Source organism: Halichoerus grypus, chromosome 12 (genome assembly GCF_964656455.1).
Source record: "Halichoerus grypus chromosome 12, mHalGry1.hap1.1, whole genome shotgun sequence".
NCBI lineage: Eukaryota > Metazoa > Chordata > Mammalia > Carnivora > Phocidae > Halichoerus > Halichoerus grypus.
In genome coordinates this window covers 26,986,962-27,009,315 of record NC_135723.1, presented here as the reverse complement: position 1 = coordinate 27,009,315, position 22,354 = coordinate 26,986,962, and the positions used below count along the sequence as shown (strand labels likewise).

The window sequence follows — 22,354 nt, the reverse complement described above, 5'->3', positions numbered from 1 at the left end:
TTAGATTTTAATCAGAAATTAGATATGTCCCAAAAAACCCCTGTAGATCTATTTACCCATTTAAAATAAACTTACAACAAGGAGATGATTTTTCTATAACCATTTATTTTATTTTATTTTTAATTATTGAATTCTTTTTATTTTTTCAAATTTTTATTTAAATTTTAGTTAACATAAAGTGTAATATTGGTTTCAGGAGTAGAATTTAGTGATTCATCACTTACATATAACACCCAATGCTCATCCTAACAAGTGCCCTCCTTATACCCATCACCCATTTAACCATTCAGTTTAAAACTTGCCTGTTAAATAACCTTGTAGATCGAAGCAACAAAGTTAATTTAAATGTATATTATTTTTAAGTATTCATAAATAATTTAAAATCATTACTCAATTTTAAACATAACTGAGGATCCACAAAATAGACTAAGTCAAAATTGAACATAAATAACATGGCATTTGTGGAACTGAATACTGACTGTTGAAATGAAACAGCGCTGCACTTGACTCTGATGTCTCACTTGGCACAGTATTTCATTTATTTTTGATATGTTTAAATGTAGTTTTGAATTTCAGCCAAACGATCTGTGATATGAAAGCAAGTATGTGGCTGCTTTATTATTTCACATTTGTGTGATTCCATCCAGTAAATCACAGAGCCTTAAATAGTTTAGATTAACATAAAGCAATTTACAAGGAACGTATTTCACTTATCATTGGCTGTACCTCAAAAAAAGGATGTATTGTTAATAGAAAAAAACTGGGGAAGATATACTGTATAAATAATATGAGTTAAATATTATTGATTCAAAGTATGTAGAGATACCATTTATGGTATATCCAAAATAGGAATTAAATGATTATATATTTACTCTCTTCATAATTTTGATTCCATATTTATTTTTGACTCTGGGTAATTTTCTTCTGTAGAGTTATTTTGTTTTTGTTTTAGTACAGCATTTCTGTTTTTCAACCACTTAACCCTTTTTTTTTTTATTTTAATAAATAGGAATATTTGGATGTTCTGGGTAGACCAATGGTGTTAGCAGGAGACAAAGCTAAGCAAGTTCAGTGGACAAATGTGTATCTGGATGCGCTGGTAAGAGATCGGCTGTTCAGCCAGAGACTGTCCGAACAAAAGCACATAGCTATTTCTGCTTCTTTCTAGGTGACATTTATCACTTCCAATTCATTAAACCCTTTCTAAAAGTCCTTCTGTCACAACCTTTTTTTCTAGAATTTAGATAATATACATAAAAACTTAGACTTGTCTAATCACAGATGTGAAGTGTTACTTTATTTTTTAGGTGATCTGTTAAGAATGTGGGATTTCAGACCTCAGATCTTGAATTTGTGGCCATTTCAATAACATTATGAATTTATTTTATTTTATTTTTGTTATTAACATATAATGTATTATTTGTTTCAGGGGGACAGGTCTGTGATTCATCAGTCTTACACAGTTCACAGTGCTCACCATAGCACACACCCTCCCCAGTGTCCATCACCCGGCCACCCCATCCCTCCCACCCTCCTCCACTCCAGCAACCCTCAGTTTGTTTCCTGAGATTAAGAGTCTCTTATGGTTTGTCTCCCTCTCTGGTTTCATCTTGTTTCATTTGAATTTTTATGTAAAAAAAATACTAAAGTCATGTGAATGTATACCTGCGACTGCAGACTTTGAGTAAATCTGAGGAAAGGTTTTTAAAGTAGACTTCAGCCAGCAGGAGCATGCATAGCCTCCACAACTCAAGCCAGACCCAACGAGGCTCAGAAGTACACGCAGTTAAATAGGCAAATAATCTTACCCTACTCTGAAATCATCACAAACCTAATAACCTCTTTATACATAATCTCTTCTTTCAAATTCAACCCCAGATTTTTATGGAAATAAGCCATTGAAATGATCAAACGTGATGCAGTATAACAAAAACATGTCAAGTTGTCCGTTGTACAATTGAAATTTTAATATAGGTCATACTTTGATCTTTCAAAGCAGTGGTTCTCAACTGGGGGTGATTTTGCCACTCACAGGTCATTTGGATATATCTCTGGATGTTTTCCCTTGTCGTGACTGGGATGGGGAGGGATTGCTACTGGCATCTCGTGGATAGAGGCCAAGGATGCTACTAAAAGTGGTACAATACACTGGACAGTCCCCTCACCCCATGCACGTGCACACAACAGAGAATTATGCAGCTCAAAATAGCATTAGAGCTTAAGTTCAGATAACTTATTTAACGTAAGTTTTACTTCCTAGTGTGAAAGTTATAAATAGTAAATATCGTACTTAAGATTTATTCATATGCTTAATCTTGATGAGATGACTTAATTGATGATTTGACTAATGTAATATATCAGAGAGAACCAAAATACTGAGCCCTGAAAAGTAAATGCTGATTCAGTAACCCTTTCTCCTACTTGGAGTACAATTATATGCTGATACTACTTTTCTGAATGCAGCGATGACCCCAAAGGGCAAAATGCAATCCATTTAGAATTACTTATCATTTGGTTCTTGTAAAATAAACATATACAGGAAGTTGGAAGAAAAATAGGCACTATTAACAGCAGCTTTGCATGCTAAGAAAGATAAAGTGAAGCTTGCTTACCTCAAACCCTAGCTAAAATTACTATCCAGTGCTCCTTTGACATCACGTATTTATTTAAGGTCACATGGTCATCAAAAGCTATGGTCAAAGTGTTTCATTTTTCCAAATCCATCACAGGACAGGGTATGATAGAAGGAGTCAATAATTATGCCCTCTAGGATTTCCTATGACCAAAAGTTCATTAACCAGCACATCTGCGTTGTTGGTAAGGTTCTTACTGATAGCACAGATGATGTTAGGAATAGGTTTTGGTTCTAAACGCGCTGTTCAGTAAGCTGGAACTAAATGTAAAACAAGAAAAAAAAAGAGTCACAGGAATTGGCTAGTCAGTGGACACATAGAGCATTCTTGTACTAACGAGAATGAAAAGTGACTGTCTTGTATTTCTAATTACATGTCTATAATCTCTGCATGTAGAAGATTTACTATATATGCTGCTCAGTATGTGCTGTGGTTACATTAAGAAAAAAGTGGTAAACATATTCCAAGACAAAATGTAAAAAATATAATGAGAAAAATGAAAAGAACTCTGGAAATTCAGAAGAAAGAAGCCATGTATTTGGGGATGGTGTAGGGTGAGGTTAAAAAGATGGTGATAGTTTAGCTGAACATGTAAGTCCAGGTGAGGTTTCTGCAATTGGTGGGGAGTAGCGAAACCACACAAAGAGGGTGCGGTATGAGTTGAGCAAGTGCTGGGTATGTTGCAAAAATACTACCTCAGTCATTTTTGGAGCTAACGGGAGATGAGAACAGAAACAAGACTGGGACAACGTTGTGGAAGGTTCCTTTTATTTGAGAGATAAAGTGAGCTTTTTTGGACAAAAAGAGATGAAAAGAGTTGGAATCAAGAAAACACAAATATCAGATAAATTCCAGGAGAGCAGAAATCATGTCTTATTTCTCTTTTTTGTTCTCTAGAGACTGGCACAGCGTCTAGGAATAGAGTACAAATTTTTTGTCCTCTTAGTAAATGAGAGAATAGAAATTGGGCACCAGTGAGTTCATCGATGATCGTGTCTCCTATGTTAGAAGTCTAGTATCTCATTTTAGGGTAGATATTACCATATTCTAAATATGGTAATATTAGAAGCAAATTACCATACTCTATATAAATGCAAATGTGATGTGCAGAAAATGATTGTATCCATATATACTTTATCATATGTCATGCTAGCATTTCAATAAAACTATGCATATACATTGTAACTCAAAAATTTCTCCAAAAGGAATATGTGCTGATTTAGGTTTTGGAAACAAGTTTTATGCATTATCTATAATCTGACTTTATTGAGGTGGAAAGTTTTTATTGCGAATGTGAATTTGCATATTTAAGGATGTTTTCATCGTTGAATATTCTGGCTTAGAACTAAATGGAGAGCCAACATGTATATCATCATCATATACCAATTATGTGTAGTTGTTTCCTTAATTGTATTTGTCCCAAACAGTTTCATATCTTGTTCTGCTGAAAGCTTCCGTGTGATTGTCCTCCTTCATTAGTTCAGTTCCCATTGTTTTTGGGCTTCCCACATGCACGATGATCAACTATTGCCTAAGACATTTTCTCCATGAAGCCATGCTGCTTCTGGAATTAGAACAAGGGTCATGAGATTTGGATTTGGGGTCATTATTCACAAGGAGATAACTAATATTTTCTCAGCTTAGCAAATTTGAAATTTTCAGCAATAATTTTAAATCATTTTAAAGTGTGATTCTTTTGAAAATGTAGTTTTGACATGAAATAATGGTAAAAAATATATAATTGCTGTAGATAGCAGTAATAAAAAAAACAAAACAAAACACAACCTCTGACTTGAAAATCAGTTTATTTCAACTAATCTCCATGGATTCATTTAATATCTGAAATTATCTACATGCCGATTAACACTAGGTCATTATTTTTGTTCATGTTTATTTTGCTCCATGACCAGACTGTTGGCTTTGATGCTTGCAGTTGGCTATATTATTTGACTTTGTCAAAAAACACTATTTGTTTTGGAGGGTATTGAGGAGCATTTAGAACAGCATAGTATTTACCTAGACTATTGCAGAAATGCAGTATTGATAGCATGTTTCTTCTATTTATCCTGCTATACATCTGTGATGTATAATGAGGCCTTTGGCTTAGGGCATGAAAGAATTAAGAATGAAGCTACCAAAAGGAAGGCAAATAAATCCTATGAAACAGTATTTTATTATCACCCTGCTCATGGAATCCTGTGATATTAGGTAAACTGTCGCTGTGAACAGAAGGGTGCAAGGGCAGGGTGACTGAAATATTTAGTGTCATTTGATTTTTTTTTTTTTTTTTTTACATTATCCGCAATGCTCTCTTAGGCTATTATTTTAGATGTCGCATGCTTCAATAGCTGCCTAATCGATTCTGATTATTCACTGATTTTTTTTTAATAAAAATAAAAGGTTTTTAAAAGCTTTCAAAATTCTTTAATAATTCTTTGTGTCTCTTTATAATGTAACCATAAAATGCAGTGTCGGATACCAGAGACTAATGCAAAATGACAAAGTTTAAATTGTAATTCTGACTTGCCTTTTCTTTTTGAATCTATTTTTAGGAACTAGGACTTGTCATTACTGGAACTCTTCCGGTCTTCAACATAACGGGCCAAGTTGAAAATAAGACAAACTTAAAGGTTAAAAGTTAATTGATAAAATTAATAATAATAAATGATAAACGGTGACGTTGAAGCTGAGTGTGGATAAGATATTTCTATAAGGAAATACATACCATGTAACTGTCTTGTGAGACCAGAAGTAAGAGGGAACAGCTGCTTATATGATAACCACCTGGGAAAAAGGAAATGCAGGTCAAGTTCTCTGTTTCCCCAGAGCCAGGAGTCAACTTAACTCTATTTAACTATGAACTGATGAGAACACAAGTTCAGACTCTGGGAGGAATTACATGATAAATGGGCAATACTGTGGTGTTCCCCCCCACCCCGCCCTTTTTTTTAATGTGTCTGAGTTATCCTTGGAGCTCAGAAAGAAAAATCCAAAGAACAAAACCATGGTGATGTTTGTAGCCGGTGTATAAAGGTATATTTCTTGAATCATTCCTCCTCCAACTCCCGTTCAAACAGTGGGGTTTTTTTTTATCCTCACATAAGTTAAGCATCTGATTTAAAATGAATAGGTCTCCATTTTTTTTTCTATTTTTTAAGATTCAAGAAAAATACTTCATGAATTTCCTAACAGTGTTGATTTCTGCAGCACTGGCAATATTGTCAATGCAATAAGATACTACCAACTTAAAGTTCTGAAAAGTCTGTATCTTGTACTTGTTAAATTCCATTCCTTATTTTTCAAATACTCCTGATTTTGAGGGAGGGTTGCATTCTTGTTTCTTAGCTTGCATCAGAAAGAATTTGGGATTGCAGGAGAAATTAAGATTTTTTTAATACTAAATACTCATTTTATGCTTTGGTTGACATTCCAGATCGGAAGGAACTTTATTTCCAGTTTATGGCATAATAAAGTCTACTGCATTTATTTGTTCAGTTATTATAAATTTCAGTTGAACTCTTTATTTTAATAATGTGGCCATCAAAAACATTAGTTATTTCTCTTGGGGAAACCATTATCATTATTAAATATCTGTGGGTTCTAACTAATTTAACCCATAAAGAGTAATTGCCTAACTCCTCAGATGGACTGTTTAAGGAATTGCTTTAATTAGGAATTTCTGCTCAGGGTAGGATTGGTCCCTGGCAAAAGAAAATAGTTCTTAACATAACTTTCTCTCTCCCTGTGTACCTACACAAAATTCACAGTGTTCTCATAATGACTATTGAGTGGATTTTATAATTTTCTTTGTAACACTTTATTTTATAATTTATATAATTCTATTTAAAACAAAAATTCCTGATTCTAAGTTTTAATACCATGTTCATCTTTAATGTCCCAGGGCAGATTATGATAGCAGTTTGCCACATAGCCTTGTTGACTTGGAACTAAAGTTTTGATACCCATTGCTTGGTATTTAGAAGTTACCAGCCCTGAGAAACAGTTTTGAGGGTTTCCGCTATTTTGTTACAGTGAGGTCACATACTTCTCAGGATAATTACATATATGCAGGCGCTGTCAATAGCAAATAAAAACAAAAACAAGAACAAAACCATTGTTTTCTCATGTCACATTACTGATATCTTCAGGCTGAACATTTTTGTGATTTTTTTGATCCTAGTACACCACAGAGTCCCAGAGTACTCTCACACACACACAGCTACACTGACTGTACTGAAGCAATTAAAATAAGGATTAGGGATAATGAGTACAAGAGACATCAAATAAAAATTTCCTATCTTTTCTATTTTAGCTGTACTTATCAAGATTTCATTTTTTAAAGTTAATAATAATGATCCAGTTGTGGGGAAACAGAGGTGAGAATCATTGTAGACTGATGTAAGTGTCTCATCCTTATACATGTTTCAGCTAGTATGGAATACACCTATTGTCAAGCAAAAGGATGAGCATATATTAATTGTGTAGAAATATATGCATTTTTGATATAAGATACACTCCCTTTTTGCTATCTTCTTATAGAACCAGCTGATTCTTGGTGTGATGGGAGTTGATGTGTCTTTGGAAGATATTAAACGACTAACACCGCGTTTTACAGTAAGATGAAATTTACTCTTTGGGTGTCTTTTTCATTTTAGAGCTTTGTACTGATTTAACTTGTCTATAAAGCATTTGAGTGATTCTCAAAAATCATGTGCATTTAACTTCACAAAAGAGCTAAACGTTAAAAAGGATCTTAAAATATAAAGATACCATGTTATCTTTCTTCATGCTTTAAAATGTATTATTTAAGAATTTTTTCTTTTAAAGAATGTGATTTCTGATTGTGATTCAGATTGAAAGTTTTCTGGTTTTTTTTTTTTTTTTTTTTTTCAGCTGTGCCCCAATGGCTATTATTTTGCGATTGATCCTAATGGTTATGTTCTACTACATCCAAATCTTCAGCCAAAGGTATGTATATAATGTGTTTACAGTGACTCATGCAATTCTGTAAAATTGATGGTTAATGTTCGTAATAGGTTTGTCATCTTTAAACTCACTATATAGCAGTAAATATACAAGAATGTTATATCTATTATGTTAATGGATGACAAGACCACAGTTTATGATATATGAAAGTGTGAAAGCAGTTTTCATTTTCTCTTACTAATTTAGCTATCCCATATTCCTATTGAATATTTAACTATCCAGTATTCACACCTCAAAGACAACCATTATCCTCCCGTGCCTAAATTCACACATCCCACCTGGGGTTGTGATTAAGGCTGGAAGGTAGTGAGGAGACGGCCCCAGATGGGTGTGAACCTGATAAATAGAAGTAATGTTCCTCTACGCTCAGGCCACATGTTCCGACACCCTTTTTTCTGGTAATTATCTCTCCTTTTCATCTCCCAGAGGATTTGTCTTTCTACTTTTGGGCAGGCTTATAAAACTTCAATGAAATACAGTTAAGTAAAACTCCATGGGATGGGCTTCAGAAATGGGAAGTGTTTATTCATCAGGGAGTTGTGCAGAAGAGATAAAATCCCTTAGATAAACTATTTTATCCTAATCTTTATGCCAAGATATAAAATATTTTCCTATATATCTCCTCAAATTTATTTCACTGTCCATTAGTGCTTCACAGGTGGGGTGAATATATATTTATCTAGAAGCAAAAAGCGGCAGAATCTTCCTATATTATGTAATTGTAATTTATAAACATCTTCAAGTTATTGTTTAACTTTGAAGATGATACTGAAGATACTTTAACCCATGCTGGAGGGAAATATATCTGAATTTAGGTTTACTACCGTCTTTTTCTCAGTCATGGGTATTTCATGTTAGTGGTATCTTAGGGCATACACAAGTAGGTGCATAAACACACACATACATTTGATGTTGAGTCATCTAAACATTCAAATCAATGATAATTAAGAACCATTGATATTGAATACATAACCATACTAAGTGGTTACAATACATGTGTTAATTTTAATTCTTCTCACTTTGGAACTTACTTCCATATAAAATCCATCGTGATCTAAATATTAGCTAATCAAATGCAGCTGCTGATCACTCTGCATTATTTTTCAAGCGCTTTTTTTATTATTATAAATGCTATAGGCATTTCTTCCCATTATTATGAGTATCACAGCGTTAAGTTCCTCTTAATAGAGTTATTTATGATTAGTTAAACAGTCTGTGATTTTGTCACAGTTGAAAATTTTTATCTTGTTTAAGATTTTTAAAAAATTTTCATTATTGTTTGGTCTTTGTATATACAGTATATTTTCATTTATATTTCCACAACTGAAGTGATTTAAAAGCAGTAACAATGTTATATGCTCAAAGGTGTGAAGGATCCCCATTTTTATGATTGTAGTTCTTAACCCCTTCCCCAAAAGGAACTTTATTATTTAGACAAAAAAATAATAATGAGAATAATGTACACACAATATAAAGATATAAATCTATCACTTAGAGGCAGTAATTTGAAAAAGGTTTTCCCCTTGTATACATTCTTCTAATAACCAGTATTTATGGAGAAAATTTTTTTTTACTCTTTGATGTCAACATACATTTGGCTCAGATTTGGAATAATTTACTAAAACTCATAAAATTACAACGAGAATATAAATTCTCTAGAAACTCTTATTACAGCCCAAGTGACTTTTCTTCAGGAGTATGTCAGCTTTTCATATTTTTATACAGGAAATTATTATAAGCAAGTATGCAGCAAAGATATTTAGAAAATGCTATTTTATAAAACCATTAAAACATGTTTGAACAATCAATGTGTTCTTTTTTCTGAAACTCACGCTTGCGAATTAAATGTGCTTGTGAATTCTCATCATTAGGTTAAACATGGTGATTTCTATTGTGTGGGTGATAGTGCACGCTCTACAGGTAGAAGAAAGAACCTCATAAAAGGATGATACAGTGTGAGACAATGGTTTTAGAAATTGACAAGTACAGAGGACCAATATGGTAATAGCTAGTGTACTAACAAAATTATTCTCAATCCTTTTATCAGAAATATACCAGTAGAAATAAAGGAAGATAATGCTCTGTTTTCGTAGTATCCCTTATTTAACAAGGGCAAAGTTTAGTGTTATTACACATATTCTTTGCTGAATGCCTTGTGTTTGCTTCCTAAAACAATAATCTTAAATTATTTCAGTATAATTTTGTAGTTTGTAGAAGGCAGTATGAGTATCCTTTAAAAAGGCTTTATGACAGGAAATAAAGTGGCTATAAACCTTTTGCTTATCTAATTTTCTAAGGAATCATTATTTATCTTCTTTTTTTTTTTTTTTTAAAGATTTTATTTATTCATTTATTTGAGAGAGTGAGAGAGAGAGAGAGCACATGAGAGGGGGGAAGGTCAGAGGGAGAAGCAGACTCCCTGCCGAGCAGGGAGCCCGATGTGGGACTCGATCCCGGGACTCCAGGATCATGACCTGAGCCGAAGGCAGTCGCTTAACCAACTGAGCCACCCAGGCGCCCTCATTATTTATCTTCTTGAAGTGTACTGTCTCTACCATGACCACATTTTGACAAATACTGGATTATGTATCATACTTTGTTTCCAAATGCATTTTAAATTGCTTCCATTTTGTTTCATAAAAATTACCAGATCAGGTATGCTTACTAGATACCTAATTTTGGTCAATCTTAAGAAATATTTATTGTACAGGAAATTGTACATAATCTACATTTTAGAAGTCAATATTTAAAATAAGTCTACGGAAATTACAAAAAAAAATACAATAAATTTACAGTGTTAGGATTAAATTCTCCTTTAGTTCCACAGATACAACATTTGGTAACACTTCAGGAAACAAAGGCACACATTTTAAGGGTTTACTATTAACACTTTTCAGGATCCTATAATATTTATATCTGAACACATTTGAATCATGTAAATTCTAAAATTTGCTGGTTTGGTTTTTTTTTTTTTTCTTTTTTGAATCAGCATAAAAGTTGTCAGAGGCAAACTACCTTTCTCACTTCCCAAATATGTATTTCTTTGGAGAAAAATAAAAGGAAAATATGAAGTCATTTTGCTAACCATTTTTTTGAGTATTTTTACTAGCATGAATTTTTTTTTTCACCACAAATATTTTTAAACTTTCATTTTATTTGTTGACTCATCATGAACTCTGTGATAATCGGTTTCTGATCAAGGAAATATCTGATCAAAATTGATTGTAGGATAGAAGCCTTACCTGTGTTGATATGTAGCATGATGAATTACCATCTTTCTGTTGCTTCAGCCTATTGGTGTAGGTATACCAACAATTAATTTAAGAAAAAGGAGACCCAGTGTTCAGGTAACTGTGAATGAAGTTAGCAGTGCCTTCAAATTTGCTAAATCAGAGTTGAGATTAAGCTTCTCTTCCTAAAAGCATATGATTAATGCTGCCTTTCCTGACCTCAAGCTTCCAGAGCATGAGTTGGAGATGAGCATCATTTCTCAATAAACTGGAGCAAAAATGTTATTAATGATGGCAGAGGGTGCAATCATAATGAGATGGCTTCTAAAAATGAATTTGTTATTAAATATTGTGATATTAGTGTCAAATCCATGTAATCCTAACAGTTGCTTGTAAAATTAACTTCTAAGTGGAAATTAAAATACAATTCTGATGTGGTAATTTCTGGAAACCATAAAATTTAAGCCAAAATTTCTTCGAATTTCTAAAAAGTATTTTGGGATTAGAGGTTAGAGAAATTTCCCTTAAGCTAATTAACATGTCCAGAATTGCAAATAAATGTGAATTTTTATTGCCTGACAAGCTCATGGCAAAAGCTTTTCTCTTTTGTTAACAAAATTTATTTATTTTTTATTTTTTAAAGATTTTATTTATTTGACAGAGAGACACAGCGAGAGGGAACACAAGGAGGGGGAGTGGGAGAGGGAGAAGCAGGCTTCCCACCAAGCAGGGAGCCTGATGCGGGGCTCGATCCCAGGACCCTGGGATCATGACCTGAGCCGAAGGCAGACACTTAATGACTGAGCCACCCAGGCGCCCCTGTTAACAAAATTTAAATGTTATTTTATGTATGCATATTTCTATAATCACACTAAAAATAATCAGAAAGATACTTCCTCCAGTTTAGTATAGTATAGTAAGAGAATTAGTACAGTAAGACAATTTCAAATTCCAAAGGAAGTTCAGTATGACTTAATGTTTTATATGTAAGTCTATCATTGCTTTAAAGTTAGTGATATTATAATGGAGAGGTAGTATGATAGTAAGAAGAGATTATTAAACTATGAATTAGTAAAACGGAATTTTAAATTAGTTGTACTTATAGCTAATACTGTGTCTTTGAGTAGTTCATCAAACCCCATTTTACTTTAATTTCTTAACCTGAAAAGCAGGAAGATTGAACTAAGAACTTTTTTTTTTTTTTACCCTACATTGTATATTTCCCCAGGAAATTAAATACACATGTTGATCTCCAGTTCCCTCTCCTGAAAATTCTGATTTAATATGACCAGGGATGGGACCCAGGTTAATGAATAGTATTTCAAGTTTTCCAGGTTCTTCTAAAGTGCAGAGACACTGGATTAAGAAGCTTCAATTTTCTTGTAGCTCTAGAGTTCTGTGCAATCTGATCTTTATATTGTATCAGACTTCATAGCTTTTATGATTCCTGTAGAGGCTAAAATTCTATTTATGTCTTATATTGTTTTATTAAATTGTTTTACATTACTGTCCTTGCATGCTTCTTTTGTGTATTATTTTCATTTGTGTACATTTTAGTGAATTTTCATTTTTACAGTACTTTCAAATATTGCATGTAAATATTATGATATAATTTGAAAATAAACAACCTGAAAAATGGTTTGTTTTATTTTTGTTTTCCTTCTAAGGAAACCTCAAATGGCAAACTGGCAACCACACAAGACTTGAATTTTGGGGAGTATTTTTTGAAATAGGTAGTATTTTTCATAATACTACTAAGTATTTCCATTTAAAATTTGTGTAAAAGCATTCTGCCTATTTTAGTTCTACAAATGGTGTGTCTTTATGCCAGCTGATATTAAAATTTTACACATGAGGAATGTTAGATATTCAAATATCAAACAAAAGTATTGGGACAGAAGGGACTTGATTCCACTTCTCAAGACTGCTTGGTGCTATTTTTTTATTAGAAGATTCTGCTTTTGGATTTTTCAGTTACTGTGCCTGTGATTCGTCTTTTAAAAAATGGTCAGCCAGATTGCCATTTAAAAAGTACAAGTTATGCATTGACATTTTGCTTTTATGATTTCATTTTCTTCTCTGTGTCTTTATATGTTGGATTGGGACATGATCTTCATATTGCCAATTCTTCCTGAAAATGCCTCGTCCCTGCATGCTGTTTGGGTCTGGTCATGCTATGCATTATCCATTGCATGTAAGATAATATTCTTATTTATGTTTATATTTTATCATTTTGATTATCTTGACTTTGTTTTGCAGTGAGTGTGTTAATTTTTAATGCTGTTACAGTGTTTGTGTGAAGATGATTTCTTTCAGGGGACTTTAAAGAAGCAGTTCTGAATAATGTCCACTTTAGAGTATCCTTTTGTTAATGATTTCTTTGGTTCGGTTTCTTAAGTAAAGGATTATAATTATTTTTTATATTGATTTTTATTTTCTCCTTATGAAATATGCTACATTTCAAATGAATATTTGCTTCTGAGGCAATATGTTGCTGTCCAAACAATGGTCAGTATTATCACCTATTAAACAATCTAATACTTTCAATATTCTAGAAACTTCTGATTCCAGATATCAAGCTCATGAGCAGTGAATATTTGTTAATAAAAGTGCCAGACACAGTTGAGATGATTTTTTCATTTGCCGTTAAGAATACCAATTTATCAAAACATGGGAATCATAAACTTTCATTATTTAAATGGAGTTATTCCTTGAAGGAAGGAATTTTTCTCTTAGTTATAAAATAAACACATGCCATATATAATGTCATTCAGCATTTGAAATAAGTGTTTAGTTTTAACATATTTTTAAATATTATTGTTTTGGGTAGTCAGTCCTTCTAAAACAGTGTTTAAAATAGTAATAATCTGGTTCATTTGGTGGTTTAAGAAAATTAAAAATTAAAAAAAATAGTGATAGTCTGAACATATTTTGGAAGAGCCCGTGAAGCTGAAATCATTAAAATCCCAGTGACCTTGCACTAATACAGAATAATTTGTATTTATTACTTCTATCTCATTAAATACCACATTTTGGTGGTATTTTAGTCAACGTTAAAAACCCAGTTTCTAAAATTAAGTAGTTGTAAAACTGTAGACGCCTATTAGGATTTTATTATTGTAATAAACTTTGATATTCTATTATGGCACGTTCTATTACTTAGCGGTGTTATATAAGAGCATCGGTGTGTTTTGTTTACCAATAATTGAATAAGTTCATTTTATGATTGACAAAATTTTTTAAATGTCATCTGAGGTAAATTAGCCGGGCTAACAGTTTTGATATATTTATGTAAACATAAGAATCTGCTTTGTTCCCCAGTTAATTGTCCTTATTCACACCAGCAAGAAGAAGCAGTAGGGGATGTTAAAGCAGGAGACTGTTTAGTGAACCCAAGGGTTATTATTTTCATTAGATTTTAATTACAATAGCTTATCTTTACTCAAGTGCTTGTGACTTGACCCGAAATTTTATCTCATAAAATTTACTTAATTTAACTTATTAAAATATAATGTCACATTTCTGAAATTCAAATATTTGAAGCACACCTCGATTTTTTTAATGCATCTTATGAAGACTATGTTTAGAAGAGTTAGTTTTACTTAGCAAATTCAAACATAGTTTTTAAAAGATTTCCCTCATATAATTTCTCTTTATAGAATATAAATAGTGTGTATTACTTATATGTTGCTTTTGTCTAATTGCTAAATATGTTATCCACATGGCTTTATTTTGCTTGTTTCCCATCCTAATTAAAGGAAAGAAAGTTGTGAGTGGACCTTCAATTGTCCTGTTCCCACAGAACTGGTAATTTTAAAATGTAGTATCTAAAACAGCATTCGAAATGAAACTGTCTTCAGTTGGCGGTAAATTAAAATTTTCCCACTACACCTAAAGCTCAAATCCCTAGCCTATTTATTGTTATTTTAAAATAAATGTATATGAAACCCGTATATGTTTATGTAGCTATTTAATATACCTTAGGTAAGTAACATCTATGGAATTATTTTCATATTTGAATATACATTAAATTATTTTTATGCAGCAGCAGCATTTTACAATGTCGTATATGCTTAATTATTGTTATTTTTTGTGTAGAATCCGAAATCTCAGGAGCCAGTAACTTTGGATTTCCTTGATGCAGAATTAGAGAATGACATTAAGGTGGAGGTGAGTGTACGCCTAGACAGTACTCTCAGGTCAGATGCCGGGGCTCATCCATTCCACGGGATCCACTGAGCAGCTTCGCTGTGTTAGCTTCTCTCCTAAGTACTATGTACGCAGTGATGAATGTTCTTGGTCTTTAAAATTTCTAGGTCCTGGGCTCTCTCATCCAAATGGTCATATGGAAAGGAATCAATATTTTAAGTTGGGTGTGACATTAGTTTGTTTCTTTGTCATTCCATAGGTACAGATGTTTTATGTATTTCAGTACAAATGGAACTTGTACATTTCACTACACAACATAGAGATTGAGGACATTGCTATAGAGTTGAAAGAAAAGTTGGAAGGAATCTAACCATCCAACCACTCCATGAGCAACATGAGGAGAAAAGCTGCCATTTTTGTTTAGTACACTTAACCCAGAAAATTTCTATTTTATTTCAGAACCAAAATCACATGTCATTTCCTCTGAGAGGATCTTCCATGATAATTAAAAATAACAACATTTATTAAGTACATAATATGTGTCAATCATGGATTCTCTAGAGCCTTTGAAATAGATACTGTTATTATATGATCATTACTTGTCGTACTGATGGTATGTTTTAGGTCCAGAGGGGTTAAACAGCTTGCGTCCAGTTATTCGGCCAGGAAGTAGCAGGACTAGGATTTGAGCCAGGCTCTTGCAGTTCAGAGCAAAGATTTTTAAGATTCTTGTAAACGGATTAACTTCTCATCCATGCAAAGGCCACCGTATTTCTTTTAGAATTTGTCACAGCGTGTTTTAATATGCACTTGCTTTACACATTTTACACATTGACTCCCTCCTTGTAAAACAACAGAATTTAATTATTATTACTACCCAAGGCCAAGGCACAGTGCTGGGATGTCTTAGGTGTTTAACGAATGTTTGTTATAAAATGTTTTGAAATGATAGAGCAGGATCATGTAATGTTGCCGAGCGCAGTCTTTGGACCCTCATGCCACTGAGTGACTGTAATATAACCTATTATGGTTCAGTTTCATTTCAATCAGTCTCATAAAGTAATTGACCACTCTTTCATTAATTATATTTCAAAAATTAATGACTAGGTGAAGATACTTAATTAAGGATACCTTTATTATTTTAAAACATGTTAAAGTGACTATAATGTGGTAACTTTTAAAAGAATATTCCCAAAGAACAACTACAACTACTAGTACAACCATGCTACTATTTTTATTCAGTCTGTTCTAAAGTAAGGTATAAACCTTGCAAAACCAGTACTTTAATAATCATCCTTTGGTAGTCAATTGAATACTTGAAATAAATCACTTTATTCATCTTCCTGTAGATTCGAAATAAAATGATCGACGGAGAGAATGGAGAAAAAACATTTAGAACTCTGGTTAAATCTCAAGATGAGGTAAGAATTAAGTCAAGCTTACTCTTAAATAAAATGTATAGATCAATAATGATATTGGTAGTTTGTCTTTCCTATTAAAGCAGTATCTATAAAACAGATGTCTCAAGTAAACACATGTTTCTAAGGCCTTCTTTGCTGAAGGATATTTTTAATATATTTGTAACTCTTTTTAATTTTTGTAAAACATTTTGCTTTAGGTTTCTTGATGTTTTACATTATTAGCAGTATGTTCTTGAAAATTATATTTTATGTCTCCGTTTTTTATCATCATAGAAAATAGAGCACCCAATTTAATGTTGTGGCATGTTCTTTTAGACCATTTCAATCATGCAGAATTGAAGTTAATATTTAATAGCTATATGTGTTAAATGATTTGTGCATGCACATGTTCTAATTGTTGAGTTTCGTATATTATTTTGGTTTGGGTTTTTTTGGTTATTTGTTTACTTTTGTTTAGCTTATCTTCCTTCACTATTTATGCACATTATGTTATAATTCCTTGCATTTAAATCTGAAATTAAATCAAGGGGTAACACAATTATACCCATAAATCTTTGGTACAAATATGTAATAAACATATCATTTTATATTGATGAGGAAGAACTCTGTATATGAGCAGCGTGTCTATCCATTATCAGTCACATGTGGAGTAAATACACAGACATTCATATATTTGAGTATTTGAAAAATACATAGAAAACAGAGGTTTTGGAGCCTGAAAATTTTAAATGTTTTTATATAACTTATATCCTTTTCCTCACAGTGCCATCCTTTTTAAATGTATCCATTTCTTTTGAATTCCTCAGCAGATCTTTTTCTAAGATGGAGCTAGGCTCCAAATAGGATCCTTCATTAGCAATTGGCTTTTCTCATTTAACGTCGTTAGGAGTTCCCATTACCAGAAGACAGGAGGAGGTATATATATATCAATTTCAGTCATTGTTGAAACTTCAATTCTCTTTACTTAGACTTTAGCCATGCTCTTTACCCACTCGCTCCTTGAGGAAAGATGTAAACCATTCAGCAGTTCTACCAACTTTTTCATGTTGTTCTGCTAAGAACTCTTTGACCAACACATTCTTTCCTCAACTTATAAATTAATTTTGTTTGTATTAAGTCACATTGATGTTTTCCTCCTTCAGTTTGCTGTAAATTCCTCTAACCAATATGTAGACTTTTCTTATTAATAATCTAACCCCCTGTAGACTTTTTTTATTAATAATATTGAAAGAAAACATTATCTTAGGGGCACCTGGGTGGCTCAGTCGTTAAGCGTCTGCCTTCGGCTCAGGTCATGATCCCAGGGTCCTGGGATCGAGCCCCGCATGGGGCTCCCGGCTCAGCGGGAAGCCTGCTTCTCCCTCTCCCACTCCCCCTGCTTGTGTTCCCTCTCTCACTGTCTCTCTCTCTGTCAAATAAATAAAATCTTTAAAAAAAAAAAAAAAAGAAAAGAAAACATTATCTTGTATGTTTATTTTCTTAATCTGATATACTATTTTTTAACTTGCTGAACAACACTAATTTGCCATTTTTTATGAGTGGTATGAAATACATGAACAGTATTTCTTTTTTAAGAATTTTACTAGTGCAAAAACCTCCTCACCAATTCCTGTTCTCCCTCCCTCCATCCTCCATCCTCCACACACGTTGAGTAAACCAGAGGAATATTTGACACATAAGGCAATATGTATGGTTGTTACAAAATGAATTTGGCATCATACATTTTCCTTCATCCTGCCAATTTAAATTTTTTAGATTTATGTATTTTTATGTTATCAGTAAATTATCAAAAAGAACAGTATTTTGTCCAGAGGTTGATTAAATTAAACAATGATTGTAAAATGTGAAGATGCGTATATGCCGTCACTGTACCTAATGGAAGAAAGAATGATTATTTACTAGTATTTAGTAGTGACATAGGAAGGATTCTGTTTTCATCAAGGTATTGAGCTCTGTACTTCCTTTCCCTGGTGGATTTAGTTGTTTTTCTGACCTTCAGTGGTACCAAGTAATTAGTCTCTTGTGATAAATGCTATAACAATGGCTTAAGAACAGTAATATGCTAACCATACATTTGGATCTAGAAACAGTGTGTTGATGTCCTGATATTACCAATTTCTCATAAACACACTCTAGTATGGAAATATCTGAGGCTTGTCTAATATATCCTGGTCCTGTGTTATTATTAAAATTTATTTTTTAGAAAATGATTTTGCACTTGAAAGTCTTCAAAAGTCATGATACAGCTATTTATTTTTGTCCTAAAATTTTGCTTTACTCACACAGACACACACGCACACAAATCCCACCCATAACAGAACAAATAAATGTAGAACAGATCAGACATTTGTGAAGGAGGGTATTGAATGACCACAGAATTTATGAATAGATTTTAGTGTTCAGCTTTTCATATAAATTCACATAGATTTCATAAGATGGTAACAACCATGTCAAACTTTTTTTGTAGAGGTACATTGACAAAGGAAACAGGACATACACATGGACTCCTGTGAATGGCACAGATTACAGGTAACTAATTAGATTTAAATGTGTATTGTATACAAGAGTATTCTGTTGCGTGTCTTTCACCTATTTCTAGTAGCAGTTTTTGCAGTAGATAAATATTAAGTCCTTGCATTTTCAGAAACTGTTTTCATTGTAATTAAAACAGAAAAGTTATTCTTTCCAGTGTGAAAATGTATTAAAATTATCTCTCTGATTTTCAAAATGGAAAAGATGGAAAAAAGCTAGGAATATAAAATTTAGAAATGAAAATCTGTGTGATATAAATCTATTTGATCATTTTGCATATGTATGTTAGCAATAATAAATGTTGACCAAACCCCTAAATTTTGTAGTCATCACTTCCACTAATTTCCTCATTTAAATTGTCAGTTTACATTACTTATATTTAGGTAGCAAAATAACTTAAAATTTGTCACATCGTAATATGATCTGATATAAAATGCTCAGCTGACACAATTTTCCCCCATGAGTGGCAAGTCTGTGATATCCTGAGCACACCAATGGGCAGGGCCTTGGAAAGCTGGACGGACTAATACCCTATAGTGCCTTGAAAGTTCTCCATTCTTCACTCGCTGAGCATTTCCTTCGCTTTCTTGGTCTGACTCTTCTGAATAGCTTTCCCTGTGGTCCTACTTCTCCCATGCTCATAATACTGAGGTTGATAGGAATATTTCCTTCTTGTTACTCATTCTCTCTTCCTCTTCCCTAAAATCCCCATCTCTGAATCTTATGTCATCTTCCTCTCATTCCTGTAAGATTTCATTTTCTGGCTTACTCTCAATCACTCGTACATTCACATAGATCACTATTTCTCATACTATTTTTGACATACCCACACTTACACAAAACAAAAATTATTTACTAAATCACCTTTAAAAAAGATTTTAAAATGCAAGCTTAAAATTTTTATTACTAGATTTCACAGATCTAGAATTAGTCTGCCAAATTGTTGAAAATTTTTCTAAATGCTTGGTCTCAAATTTCTCTATTTAACTGGTCCTGAGCTGGTAATAGAGAGTTTGCAGATGAGCCAGGTCTATGGCCTGCACTGAAATAGCATTGACAATAGATGAGTTTTTTGGTACATGAACCCTTAGTTTATCTCCTCTTCACTGTAGGGGAAAGTGTTCCTTACCTTCTTAGATGAACAAATTCTAAAGTAGACAAAACTGGATCCCTTTAATCCTGACAATGAGTCAACAATAATGGCAGTCATAATTTTTAAATTGTCATCATACCTTGCTTAAATATGTTTTAAAAGTTTCACAAATGTCCCCTGCATTTGACCCCTTTCCCTCACACACCCAGTGATGGGACCAAATGTGGCCAGATTCATACCCCAATTCTGCGTATGTCACTCCTTGTTCATAACCTTCATTCTGTTCCCATTTTCCTCCGAGTTAAATTGGGACTTCCAAGTCAGATATTCTCATCTCACATTTCTCTCCCAGCCAATGTGCATGTCATGTCTCTCCCCTACCTCCCCAAATAGTCACTGGTCTCTGAACAGCCCCAACTTCCCCACTTCGGCATGTTTTCCTCACACGTTCCCTACCCAAATGTACAACTTAGGGCCAGATTCAGTCTGTTTTCATTGTAAGTCACTTCCCTGAATCGCTGTACAAATAAATTCACAAATAACAGTGTAGAGCAAAATATTACATCTATGTTGAAGAAGAAAAAGAAATGGCATGTTTTGACTTAATGAATGAAGTTCCACATTTCATTTAGTGATTTTTGTCTTTGTAAGCCTTGATGTAACTCAGGTATCACAGTTGAATTACACTAATTAATTATGTTTATAAACTGCTCTTTTTTTCATGAAGAATTTCATTTTATGGAGACATGATTGAGTTGAAAAGGATATTATATCCCATTTAACTAAGTTACCCATGTGTATGTGAGTCACAAAAACATTGCACGGTCTCTCCCGTCCACCTGGTGGCCGCTGGCTTTATTAGGCTTTAATCCCTAGGAGAAAATAAAGCAGCTTTGGTCTGTTGGTTTTATATGGAGAGAGACGGCAAACACTGCTTATGACAACATCATTGACTCAAAATGTTGGTAAAGATCTTATCTGCTAGAAGTTGAAGAAAGAACCATTGCCTTGAGAAGGAAGTAAATTAAGTGTGACTGTATTTTTCTATAAAATGAAGTATAGCTCTTAATAACAACCTGAGACATGCAGGCCAATAAAATGTATATTTGATATGTCAATTTTAAAACTTCTATTGTGTTCCTCATGAGTTCCAACACTATTTTTATGGTACGTGAGATGTAACCCAAGCTTAGAGAGTGACACTCTAGCAGCCACATGATATAACGTTATCGGGTTTAATTAGAAGTTTCTCTTAGCAATAAATGCTGATGGAGCAATAAAAATGTCCTAATTTCCCTTGAGAGGAATTTGTAGGAGACAATCTTCAAATGCTCAGTAATTCTACTCTACATTTTATAAATGGCAAGTGAATCATGAAAGGTCGTTTTGCTTTCAGACTAATTGCAGTGCTTATTTTAATTTTAATCTCTGCCTCCACTTAAAGGAAGTTATGTATAAAGTGAACGAAGAGATTTTCATTAAATCTACATAACATTTTATTTCTCTGACCTTTTCCCATAAGGACAGTCAATGAATTATTTAATGAAGGAGAAGGATGTGGGAATTGGAGGTAACAAGCATCCACTCATTTTGCTATCTTGACTGCATAATTAAATTGTAGGAAATAAACCCTTGCTTTTTTTTCCTCTTTGTAGAGTGAATTTTTAACATATATAGTCATGAGAAGGAAAACCTGAAATTTTATTTTTTTCTCCCTGTTCTGTATTTTCCAATTTAAAAAAAAAAAGTAAATAATGAGATTATAGTTTGGGTGCTCTTCTCAAAAGCCTATGAAACTTGAGTGATTTAAAAGAAGATCTGCAAATATGCAGAAATACTCAGAAGCCTAGAAATGCACACCTTTGCCTGTGCATTGGGAAATTTCCGATTAAATATTAAAAATGAGTGCTGAATGACTCATTTGGTCCCATTAATCAAGTGTCACTTTTTGAAAATACTTAGTTCCCTGGGAATCTTCTTCTACCCTCATTTTTTGTACCCATTAGTTTGTAAGTTTCCGTCGATATTAAAGCATAGCGAGGGTCATTTGCAAGTGTAAATGTGGATATGGAATAGTTAGTTATGTCCTACACTGTAAATATATTAGCCATCTCAAGGGTGGAAGAACTACACATAAGCAGTTGTGTTATTTCAAACTGCATAATATTCAAATACTCCAAACTGCTTTATGCTATGAGAACCAACAGGATGAGCAGACAGTCTTTCTTAGTGCATCTGAATTTTCTTACCAGCAGACACCAGGGAATTTGCCTCAAAACTAAAGTCTTAAGATAGGAGGTATTTAACCCC

General features: G+C 33.1%; 1 protein-coding gene across 2 annotated transcripts in view; it reads left to right on the top strand.

The window, feature by feature from the left end:
• Positions 1-22,354, top strand: part of CACNA2D1 (calcium voltage-gated channel auxiliary subunit alpha2delta 1) — a 512,722-nt gene that overhangs the window by 443,695 nt on the left and 46,673 nt on the right. For both annotated transcript variants that reach the window (XM_078060091.1, XM_078060090.1), the window contains exons 15-21: positions 1,010-1,099; positions 5,186-5,263; positions 7,173-7,247; positions 7,527-7,601; positions 14,948-15,019; positions 16,348-16,419; positions 18,887-18,948. In XM_078060091.1, coding sequence (XP_077916217.1) covers positions 1,010-1,099; positions 5,186-5,263; positions 7,173-7,247; positions 7,527-7,601; positions 14,948-15,019; positions 16,348-16,419; positions 18,887-18,948 — 524 coding nt within the window. The remainder of the gene's footprint in view (positions 1-1,009; positions 1,100-5,185; positions 5,264-7,172; positions 7,248-7,526; positions 7,602-14,947; positions 15,020-16,347; positions 16,420-18,886; positions 18,949-22,354) is intronic.